The sequence below is a fragment of the Oreochromis niloticus genome, linkage group LG23 (assembly GCF_001858045.2).
Source record: "Oreochromis niloticus isolate F11D_XX linkage group LG23, O_niloticus_UMD_NMBU, whole genome shotgun sequence".
Taxonomy (NCBI): Eukaryota; Metazoa; Chordata; class Actinopteri; order Cichliformes; family Cichlidae; genus Oreochromis; species Oreochromis niloticus.
In genome coordinates, this window is record NC_031986.2 from 26,800,222 (window position 1) to 26,811,537 (window position 11,316).

At 40.4% G+C, this 11,316-nt stretch overlaps 1 protein-coding gene across 2 annotated transcripts in view; it reads right to left on the reverse strand.

Moving 5' to 3' along the window:
- Window positions 1-3,985: 3,985 nt before the first annotated feature.
- LOC102081256 (protein NLRC3-like) overlaps window positions 3,986-11,316 on the reverse strand; it is a 14,116-nt gene continuing 6,785 nt past the window's right edge. Inside the window, exons 1-8 of one of the 2 annotated variants that reach the window (XM_019365351.1) lie at window positions 10,803-10,870; window positions 10,581-10,659; window positions 10,192-10,420; window positions 8,283-10,077; window positions 8,030-8,203; window positions 7,279-7,452; window positions 6,685-6,731; window positions 3,986-6,509 (exon numbers count right to left, since the gene is read on the reverse strand). In XM_019365351.1, the coding sequence (XP_019220896.1) occupies window positions 5,938-6,509; window positions 6,685-6,731; window positions 7,279-7,452; window positions 8,030-8,203; window positions 8,283-10,077; window positions 10,192-10,420; window positions 10,581-10,659; window positions 10,803-10,849 (3,117 nt within the window). In that variant the 5' untranslated portion in view covers window positions 10,850-10,870 and the 3' untranslated portion in view covers window positions 3,986-5,937. Of the gene's footprint in view, window positions 6,510-6,684; window positions 6,732-7,278; window positions 7,453-8,029; window positions 8,204-8,282; window positions 10,078-10,191; window positions 10,421-10,580; window positions 10,660-10,802; window positions 10,871-11,316 lie in introns of those variants that run through there. The other variant, XM_019365352.1, reaches the window with a different exon arrangement.

Below are 11,316 nucleotides of genomic sequence, written 5' to 3' on the forward strand. Positions count from 1 at the left end.
ATGGCGTTCCATGTATGCCTTGCCTGCTAGCATCTTGCACCCTGCTGTTATGTGCTGGATTGTCTCTGGGGCATCTTTACACAGCCTGCACCTGGGGTCTTGCCTGGTGTGATAGACCCCAGCCTCTATGGATCTTGTACTCAGAGCTTGTTCTTGTGCTGCCATGATTAGTGCCTCTGTGCTGTCTTTCAGTCCAGCTTTGTCCAGCCACTGGTAGGATTTCTGGATATCAGCCACCTCCTCTATCTGCTGGTGGTACATACCGTGCAGGGGCCTGTCCTTCCATGATGGTTTCTCGTCTCCGTCCTCTTTCTTGGGTTTCTGCTGCCTGAGGTATTCACTGAGCACTCGGTCAGTTGGGGCCATCTTCGTGATGTATTCTTGGATGTTCGTTGTCTCATCCTGGACTGTAGTGCTGACACTTACCAGTCCCCGGCCCCCTTCCTTCCGCTTAGCGTACAGCCTCAGGGTGCTGGACTTGGGGTGAAACCCTCCATGCATGGTAAGGAGCTTTCTTGTCTTGATGTCAGTGGCTTCTATCTCCTCCTTTGGCCAGCCTATTACCCCAGCAGGGTACCTGATCCCGGGCAGGGCGTAGGTGTTGATGGCCCGGATCTTATATATATGTATATATATATATATATATATATATATATATATATATATATATATATATATATATACATATATATATATATATATATATACATATATATATATATATATATATATATATATATATATATATATATATATAGATATATAGATATATAGATATATAGATATATATACATATACACACATATCTATCTATATCTATCTATCTATATATATATAGTGTACCAAAACACAGGTGCAGGCTGTGTAAAGATGCCCATGAGACAATCCAGCACATAACAGTTTCGAGTATGGACTTGAAGTCCTGAGGTCAAAATGGGAGACACTCTCTAGGGTGATGGAGAATGACCAAGCTAAGATCCTTTGAGACTTCCAGATACAGACGGACAAAATGGTGATGGCTTACCAACCTACCACCACCAACATAGTGGTGGTAGACAAACAGAAGAAGACGGCCGTAGTGATCGATGTAGCGGTTCCAAATGACAGCAACATCAGGAAGAAGGAACACAAGAAGCAGAAGAAATACCAAGGGCTCAGAGAAGAGCTCAAGAAAATGTGGAGGGTGATGGTAACGGTGGTCCCAGAGGTAATAGATGCACTAGGTGCGGTGACTCCCAAACTAGGCGAGTGGCTCCAGCAGATCCCAGGAACAACATCTGAGATCTCTGTCCAGAGGACAGTCCTAGGAACAGCAAAGATACTGTACAGGACCCTCAAGCTCCCTGGCCTCTGGTAGAGGACCCGAGCTCGCCCACAGGGGCGAGAGGGCTTTTAAAAAAAAAAAATTAAAAAAAATGTATGTATCTATAAAATGAAAGTGATGATAAAGTTATTCTGTCATTCATAAATACTATTGCAGTCATGAAGTGCACCATGTTAAATGACCTGGCCATGTTGGGTAAAACCACTCTCACAGTACACAACACTGCATACGTTGTTCACAAGAATCATTTTCACACTGACCCTGAGGTTTATTTTTCGTCATTCTGATCATGAGAACAATGATAATAATAAACTGTTTCAACACTGTTGTCAGCAGTAACACTCATTTAATAATAACACCCAACACTCATTTGGAAAAATTGTCTAATGTGAGACATCAGCTGTATTTAGTCAGATACAGTTAAGCCCATAATTATTCATACCCCTGACAAATTTTGACTTAAAGTTACTTTTGTTCAACCAGGAAGTTCTTTTTTGACCAGAAATGACACAGGTGTCTCCCAAAAGATAATAAGACGATGTACAAGAGGCATCATTGTGGAAAAAAATATTTCTCAGGTTTTATTTATATTTTAGCAAAAAGTATCATGTCCAGAATTATTCATACCCTTCTCAATAATCAATAGAAAAAAGCCTTTATTGGCTATTACAGCAATCAAACGCTTCCTATAATTGCAGACCAGCTTTTTGCATGTCTCCACAGGCATTTTTGCCCATTCATCTTTAGCAATGAGCTCCAAATCTTTCAGGTTGGAGGGTCTTCTTGCCATCACCCTGATCTTTAGCTCCCTCCACAGATTCTCAATTGGATTCAAGTCAGGACTCTGGCTAGGCCACTGCAAAACGTTAATGTTGTTGTCTGCTAACCATTTCTTCACCACTTTTGCTGTATGTTTTGGGTCATTGTCGTGCTAAAATGTCCACTGGTTCCCAAGGCCAAGTTTTTCTGCAGACTGCCTGATGTTGTTGTTGAGAATCTTCATGTATTGCTCTTTTTTCATGATGCTGTTTACTGTGATTAGGTTCCCTGGTCCATTGGCTGAAAAACACCCCCAAAGCATTAGGTTCCCACCACCATGTTTGACAGTGGGGATGGTGTTCTGTGGGTTGAAGGCTTCTCCTTTTTTATGCCAAATGAAGGCAACATCATTGTGACCAAATAATTCAATTTTTGTTTCATCTGACCATAACACTGAAGACCAGAAATCTTCTTCTTTGTCCAGATGAGCATTTGCAAAGGCCAAACGAGCTTTTGCGTGCCTTATCTGGAGAAGTGGCGTTTTCCTTGGTCTGCATCCGTGGAACCCAGCAGTGTGCAGTGTCCGTTGGACTGTCTGCCTTGAGACATTGCCACCAGCAGAGCCCAGATTCACCAGAATGGCCTTGGTGGTGATCCTTGGATTCTTTTTCACCTCTCTCACTATCCTCCTGGCCAGCACAGGTGTCACTTTTGGCTTCCGACAACGTCCTCTGAGATTTTCCACTGTGCGGAACATCTTGTATTTTTTAATAATACTTTGCACTGTAGCCACTGGAACTTGAAAACATTTGGATATGGCCTTGTAGCCCTTTCCTCACTTGTGAGCAGCCACAATGCACAGCTGCAGGTCCTCACTGAGTTCCTTTGTCTTAGCCATGACTGTCCACAAACCACCTGCAGAGAGCTGCTGTTTTTCACCTGTTGAGTTGATTAAAACAGCTATTTCCAATTAATCAGGGTAATTAGGATGCTTTAGAACAGCTTTGACTATTTGGAATGGTATGGAACTTTGGATTTTCCCAGAGACTGTGACAGTTTGTGAAGGGTATGAATAATTCTGGACATGATACTTTTTGCTCAAATGTAAATAAAAGCTGAGAAATTTTTTTTTTTCCACAATGATGCGTCTTGTACATCATCTTATTATCTTTTGGGAGACGCCTGTGTCATTTCCAGTCAAAAAATAACTTGCTAGTTGAATAAAAGTAACTTTAAGTCAAAATTTGGCAGGGGTATGAATAATTTTGGGCTTAACTGTATCTATCAGATAAACAGAACGTTTTTTTATATAATTTAATTTTGCTATATGTTGAATGAGAAGCTCGGGTGACTGGGAGAACTGGAAAGCACCCAGTACAAGTGGTGAGTCCACAGATGATATGCAAAATGTTGTTTTTACTGGACCTTTATTCAGATTAACGCATTACAGAAACGTTTTCTTTTATTTTTTTCATTTTATTGCCATCCAGTGGTGACTCTCAGTAACTACAACTCCATGCATACAGCACTGACAAGAACGATATTCACGTTGGCATTCAGTGCTAACGTTCATCACTGATGTGAATGTATTTAATATTAAGCATCATGTAAATGACAGATATGAGCAGTGACCAACCAGAGTCTTGGTCCAGTCTTGATTCGCATCCAGAACCTTGATAGGCAGATTTAGCCAAGCAAGTGTTTTGATACATTTTATCCAACACATTCAAAACCACCAGCAGTTGCTGCTTCTATACTTCCTTACAAAACCAATGTCGTATTTTTTATATATACCTCAGTAACTGTAACCATGTATGACTCACTCAGATCATTGCATTTAAATCTGAGTTGCTGATTAAAAATAAATAAGAAACAGGCAGCAGATGTGAAGTGGTACAGGTTTATTGAGACTATTTAAAGCTCTTGGTAACTGGAAGCTGTACTGAGCTATAGTTGGTAACAAACTACAAGTACACAAAATAAAATCTTTACAGACACTTTCAATATGTACAACATACACGATGTTTTCAGTTTGAGCATAACTTCTTGAAAACAGTTCAGTTCCCAAGTCAATTCTTTCAGAATTTACACACTATATAATGAAATATAAGCGACCAGCATTTAACACATTGCACTAAAAAAGGTTGTGAGGGATGGCTGAGCAGTGGAGATGGAAAGAAAAAGTTTTTAAATAGTTTGATAGTCCTGTCTTCTTAATTCCTGCCTTCTGCACTTTCACTGTGCACATTAGTTGGCCAAACAGAGGAAAAGCTCAAGCTGAGAAAAAATAAATAACTAGGTATCTCAACTTCAAAACCACCTAAAACTAATTTCCCCCAAGAACGAGACCATGAAAGAAAGGGCCCAGACTGGATTGGCAGTTCCTGGGTCCAAACTAAAGAGGAGGCCAAGTGCAGTGGAAGGAGAGGAAAGACACAAACACAAATCTTAAAACTTTTAATCAGAAGGTCTTTTTCTGATGTCATGCGTGATTTTGCAGCAATACATGCACAGCATGTCACGATTGGTGTGTGGACGTGGAGAAGAGGGGACCTAAACGCAGGACTCGTAGGCTGGTGAAGGACGCGGACGGTGTTTATTGTGATAGCAGGATGAACAGAACATGAGACAACTGACTGACTGACTGGCACACACAGGATTGATGATGACAAGACAAGGAACTGAGGAAACTGAGGGCTTAAATAGGCAGGATAATGATGATGATAAGAGACAGATGAGTGCACAGCTGAATATATATAACTAATGAGACACCAGAAATACAACTGAACGTAATGCACACAGAACAAAGGCTAACACAATAAAACAGGAAACATACATTTGAAGTTAAACGGTGAGAGAGTACAAACTGAAAACGTTGGGTCAACGACCCAGGAACCCTCACACAGCACAGATAGTTTACAAACGCAGTGTACTGTGTTGAGAGGTGATGGGTCTTTCTGTGAAAGAAGTATTGCAAAATACAGTTAAAAAAACAATTCAATGATTCAATTACTGGACAAATCCACAACAATTATCAGTGTGACTCATGGTATGTGTCCACAGGAGCGTTTCTTTTTGCACTTCACAGTCGTTGCCTATTTAGCCACGCAACTTCAGCAGCATTACATCGGTTTTGAGTGATGGGGTAGTTACCTGAGTTGTTCATAATTGCATGGAGTTTTGTTCTGGTATGTTTTCAGTGCTTTTGCAAACACTTAAAAACACACTTGTTGTTGAATGAAATTATCTTAAATAAACTCAGTGTTTCTGCAAGATAGTGTCATTGTTTAAAGTTTAGTTCATCAAGTGTACAAAAACAGCTTGTGGACAGTTACCATTACAACGGTGACAGCCAGCAGAAAACAGACTACCTCATGGTGTTAGGATCAAAGTGTTAAATCTTCTGGGTTTAAAGACTGTGGGTGAGTAATTTTATCAATTAGGGAAACTTTCTAAGAAACTATGAGTCAAAACTGGAGGACTAGCAGACAAAAAAGTTGAGGTGTTTAAAACTAAAAGAACTATCTGGTCTGCAGCGGGCTGGTTTTGGGTGACAATGTGACAGTAAGACTAAGCTAAAGTCCATGCAGCTGGTGTGGTGATTGACAGTTGAACAGATGTCACAATAGACATCTGTAGGGTGTATCCTACTTTACTAACCTCTCAGTTATTACATTATAATTCATTCACTGACACATATTCATACAGTACTTTATCTATGACACATAGTTTAGCAACCATGAGGCCTTGTACCTCCATATCCACAGCCACCTAAATAAACTGAGAACTAAATACTTCCACTTGTGAAAGTCTAAGGTAGTGAGTGCTGAACTGAGCTTTGGGGACTATCTATACTAAACTGAACACAGAGATGCTGAAGAACCAAGAGTGATCGAAAACCCTGATGACATCCTGAACACAAATCCAAATCCAGGATAAAGAGGTTCAGTGAATGTGGTGTTGAAGGTGTGGAGGTGGATCAGAGTGTCAGAGGAGACTCTGTAGAAGGACAGAGTGCCAGCAGGACAGTCCACATACACTGCTACTCTGCCAGACCAAGAATAGGAAGAGCAGATGAACGTTTCTCTATTGTTGTGCCAAGCAGAGCAACCTTTATCAGATATGCTGAGACACCAGGACTGATCATTAAATCCGAATTCAATTTCATTTCTAATATCTCTGTGTCCCTTTCTTGGGATTCTTCTGTAGCTCACTGAGATGTGAACCTGTCCACTTTTCTCAACCTCCCAGTAACAGCGACCAGTCAGACCTTCTCTACACAGCACCTGGGGGCACCATTTATCAAATCTATCTGAATGCTTTGGATATCGTTGATCCTTGTCCACATATGTCACCTTCCTGTTGTTGTCAGACAGTTTGAGGTTTGTGTTCACTGTGTTTGTGTCGATTGTGAGTTGACAGGAATCTGGTGGAGAGAACAAACACAATCCAGCTGCAGTTATTGATCCATCATCTGTTCATTGATTGACACTTTGATGATGACTCCTGACATCAGAGATGTGAATGAGTGATGTGACAGTTTGAAGATGGTTGAATGTGTGCTGCTTTATTTTCATGAATCACATTAAAAACACACTTACACTTCCTCAGACCTGGTGTCAACCATTGTTCTCCAGCAGGCTCCACCCTGAAAGGAGGAGGGGGGTCAGACCACCACAGTCTCTTTTATTATGGAAACATGCACATTACACATATTTCACAAATAAAAATGTCTATACATATATGTACACTTATAATTCATAATGTTAACACATTTATTCATCGAAATGTGAATTACAGTTCCATTGTTCTTGTTTGAATTTGAATCTCAGAATGATTTAGTTTTCTGTTTTTGTTTAATCTAAATTTACCACAAGTCTTAGTGCTAAACTAAAATGACATAGTGCTCCTTTAACAATAGAGAGCTGTCCAAACTAAAAAGCAGCTGGTTATAACTGGTGTTCCTGATGTATCTGCTACAAATAGAGCTCCTGTATACCCTTTATATTTATTTATCTCAAGTATATTTAGTGTCTCTGTAAGAAAAGGAAAAAGATTTTCACATTGCCTAATAATATACCAGTCATATCTATTATTAGGTAAACACACAGGTGCACAGCAGATAACAGAGCATTTTTCCCCACCTCTTCCTTCTCTATTGGACATGACTGTGGCTACAAAAGCCATTTCCATACCTAAGAGTGTCCAGACTCCAATGTGGATCTTCCAGTCCAGAATACAGGGCTTTCATTCCTGAGTCTCCTGGATGATTGTAACTCAGGTCCAGCTCTGTCAGATGTGAGGGGTTGGAGGTTAGAGCTGAGGCCAGAGAATTGCAGCCTTCATCTGTGATCAGACAGCCTGACAGGCTGCAGACACACAAAACAGCAGACATGATACATATTTTAGCAAATCTAAACATCAACATATCAAACTAAGTCCAACTATGTCCAGCTACCAACAACAAGTTGAACTATATCCATATGTGTGTGAAATTTTAATTAACCAGGCTAGGAAGTGGATGTTTTTGAGGATCAAAGTAACTCAAGTCTGCACGATGATAATTGTCAAGTGTAAAATGGCAGCAGGAAATATAAACCAAACTTGCTGAGTGTATTACTTGTAGGTTTTATCAAATCCAGTCCAACAAAATTGTTTGATCTATGAGACTCTCTATTTGGATGTGATGAAGAGTGAAGTGTCACCAACAGATACTGTGCGACAAAACTGTAACTACGGCAAAATCAAATTAGCCACAAGACAGAAGCAACAAGTTGGTTATGAAAACACTAAAACAAACAAAAACACAAAAACAGTCCTTATGAAGGCTAACACACTGAGTAAAAAAACTACTGCAAAAAACTATTTCACAAATTATGCAATCCTACAAATGAATCCATTATCGTAAACCTTTTATACACCATCTTAAATTGAGTTTATACTGACCGGAGAGTTTCCACTTTACAGTGCTGGCTCTCTAGTCCAGAAGAGAGCAGATTCACTCCTGAATTCTGAAGGTCATTGTTACTCAAGTCAAGTATTCTGAGATTTGAAGACTGAGAGCTGAGAATTGAGGACAGAACTTCACAGCTTCTCTCTGAAAGGTTACAGACATTCACTCTGAAAATGTGAAAATAAGAAGATATGTAGTAAGTTAGCAGTGCAGTGTATAAAAAAATGCATCTTACTTTTTACTTACAATACTTTTCTTGATGCTTTAATGATTGGCAGAAGCCTCAGAAGAGCCTGCTCTGAAGCAGAGTATTTCTTCAGATCAAACACATCCAGATCTTCTTCGGATGACAGTAAGATGAAGGCCAGAGCTGACCACTGAACAGGAGACAGTTTATCTGTGGAGAGACGTCCTGAACTCAAGGACTGCTGGATCTCCTCCAATAAAGAACGATCATTCAGTTCATTCAGGCAATGGAATAAATTGATGCTTTTCTCTGCAGACAGGTTTTCACTGAGCTTCTTCTTGATGTACTGGACTGTTCCCTGGTTGGTCCCTGAGCTATTTTCCATCTTTGTTAGCAGACCTCGTAGGAGAGTTTGATTGGCCTCCAGTGAAAGACCCAGCAGGAAGCGGAGGAACAAGTCCAGGTGTCCATTTGAACTCTGTAACGCCTTGTTCACAGCACTCTGGTGCAACGATTGTAATTTAGATTTTTTAAATAATGTATACCATATAGAGGTTGTTTGCTGTTCTTCCAGCAGATTGACTGCAGAGTTAATGAAAGTCAGGTGAACATGAAGCGCAGCCAGAAACTCCTGAACACTCAGATGGATGAAGCAGAACACCTTGTCCTGGTACAGTCCTCTCTCCTCTCTAAAGATCTGTGTGAACACTCCTGAGTACACTGAGGCTGCTCTGATATCGATGCCACACTCTGTCAGGTCTGATTCATAGAAGATCAGGTTTCCTTTCTGCAGCTGCTCAAAAGCCAGTTTTCCCAGAGACTCAATCATCTTACTGCTCTCTGGACTCCAGTGTTGATCTGTCTCAGCTCCTCCATCATACTTGACCTTTTTCACTTTGGCCTGAATTACCAGCAAGTGCACATACATCTCTGTCAGAGTCTTAAGAAGTTTGGTCCTTTTTCTAGTTTTCAGCACATCCTCCAGGACTGTAGCAGTGATCCAGCAGAAGACTGGAATGTGGCACATGATGTGGAGGCTTCGTGATGTCTTGATGTGGGAGATGATCCTGTTGGCCTGCTCCTCTTCTCTGAATCTTTTTCTGAAGTACTTTTCTTTCTGTTGGTCAGTGAACCCTCTGATCTCAGTTACCATGGTAATACACTCAGGAGGGATCTGATTGGCTGCTGCGGGCCGTGTGGTTATCCAGAGATGAGCAGAGGGAAGCAGGTTCCCCTTGATGAGGTTTATCAGCAGTACGTCCACTGAAGTCGGCTCTGTAACATCAGTCAGGGTCTTTGTGATATTGAAGTTAAGTGGAAATCGACACTCATCTAGACCATCAAAGACGAACATAACCTGGAAGTCCTCAAAGTTGCAGATTCCTTCTTTGGTTTTAGTAAAAAAGTGATGAATGAGTTCCACCAAGCTGAACACTTTCTCTTTCAGCACATTCAGCTCTCTGAATGTAAATGGAAATATGAACTGGATGTCCTGGTTGGCTTTGTCTTCAGCCCAGTCTAGAATAAACTTCTGTGTTAAGATTGTTTTCCCAATGCCAGCCACTCCCTTTGTCAGGACTGTTCTGATTGGTTCATCTCTTCCAGGTGAGTCTTTAAAGATATCTTCTTGTCTGATTGTTCTTTCTGGTTGGTGCTGTTTTGTAGATGCAATTTCAATATGTCGGACCTCATGTTCATCATTGACCTTTTCAGTCCCTCCCTCTGTGACGTAGAGCTCTGTGTAGATCTCATTCAGCAGGGTTGGGTTTCCTGCTTTAGCGATCCCCTCAAACACATGTCTGAACTTATTCTTCAGAGTAGACTTTAGATGTTGACAAAATCCAGTGGGAGTTCCTATTTGGAAATGAAAGGGAAAGAACTCAAGATATTAAGTAGATATTTATAGAGTTCTTATGAAAATTTAATCTCCCTAAACAATGGGAAAAAAAGAACTACAAATCCTCTTACTGCTCTTGAGACGATCAACCAGCTCCTCCTGTTTCATTCTCTTCAGGAAGTACAGTGTTATCTTTACAAATGCCTCTCTGCTGCTCCTCATCTGCTCCCCATCCTTATCTTCCAGCACTTCCTCATCCTCCCGTTGACCATTTAAGTATTCTGCATAATTGGGACTCAGAACCTTGTGGAACTTCTTCAGCTCGTTCCTCACAAAAGTAATGATGTTGTCCTCTAGCAGCTGGAACAGAATTTTACATGAATGACTTAGTCAGACTGAAATCATGCAGCCAAATATCAGATCCATGTTGGACATACTGATAATTAACTGGTCTACCAAGAGCAGCATGGAGATGACTGAACAGAATACATATAAAAGTATTTGTTGTACACATAGATACCATAAATATGGAGTCAAGATGTCTTTCATGGTCTTGGGCAGACTGATGACTAGGAACATCTGAGCTCTCCTGGTCCAGCCTGTGGGTAAATCATCAAGAATTAGTTCAAGCACCAGATAAAGATACAGTAATTGATACTATGACTAGATGGAGAAGCAGATGACTCCATGTACCTAAGAAGTCTTAAGAGCCTTACTGATCATAAAAATCATAAATTTCTACCTCAAGACATGAACTTTGGAGAAGTTTAGAAACGTAGTTTTTCCCATATCCTTATGCAAGTAATAATACCCGGATTTTCTTTTTCTTTTTTTACATTGCAACAGAATTCCACAAATGTTGAGACGTTCTTTAAAACTGAACAAAATGAAAACAAAAACAGTTTTAAATCACATAAGTCAACACTTTATTCACAGCAGAACATAAACAACATAACTTGACATATGTTATGTCAAGTTAAATGAGAATATCTTGACGCATGCTCAATCATCCAGGTAAGGCAATCCCAAAAAGTCAATTCTGTTCATCTGGACGTAGCATTTTCAGTGGGAGAAATGTTGAATTACTCATCCAAGTGACTTCTTCAGTCTCAGCTGAGTGCAGGGGTCCGTTCTTCGTACCTCACTAAGTAAGTTAGCCGGATTTGAATGTTGACGATTTCGCGTGATCTTGGATCGTTCGGTTCTCCGAAGCTCATCTGGGACTTGCTGTCATAGCAACAGATCCGTAAGCGTAA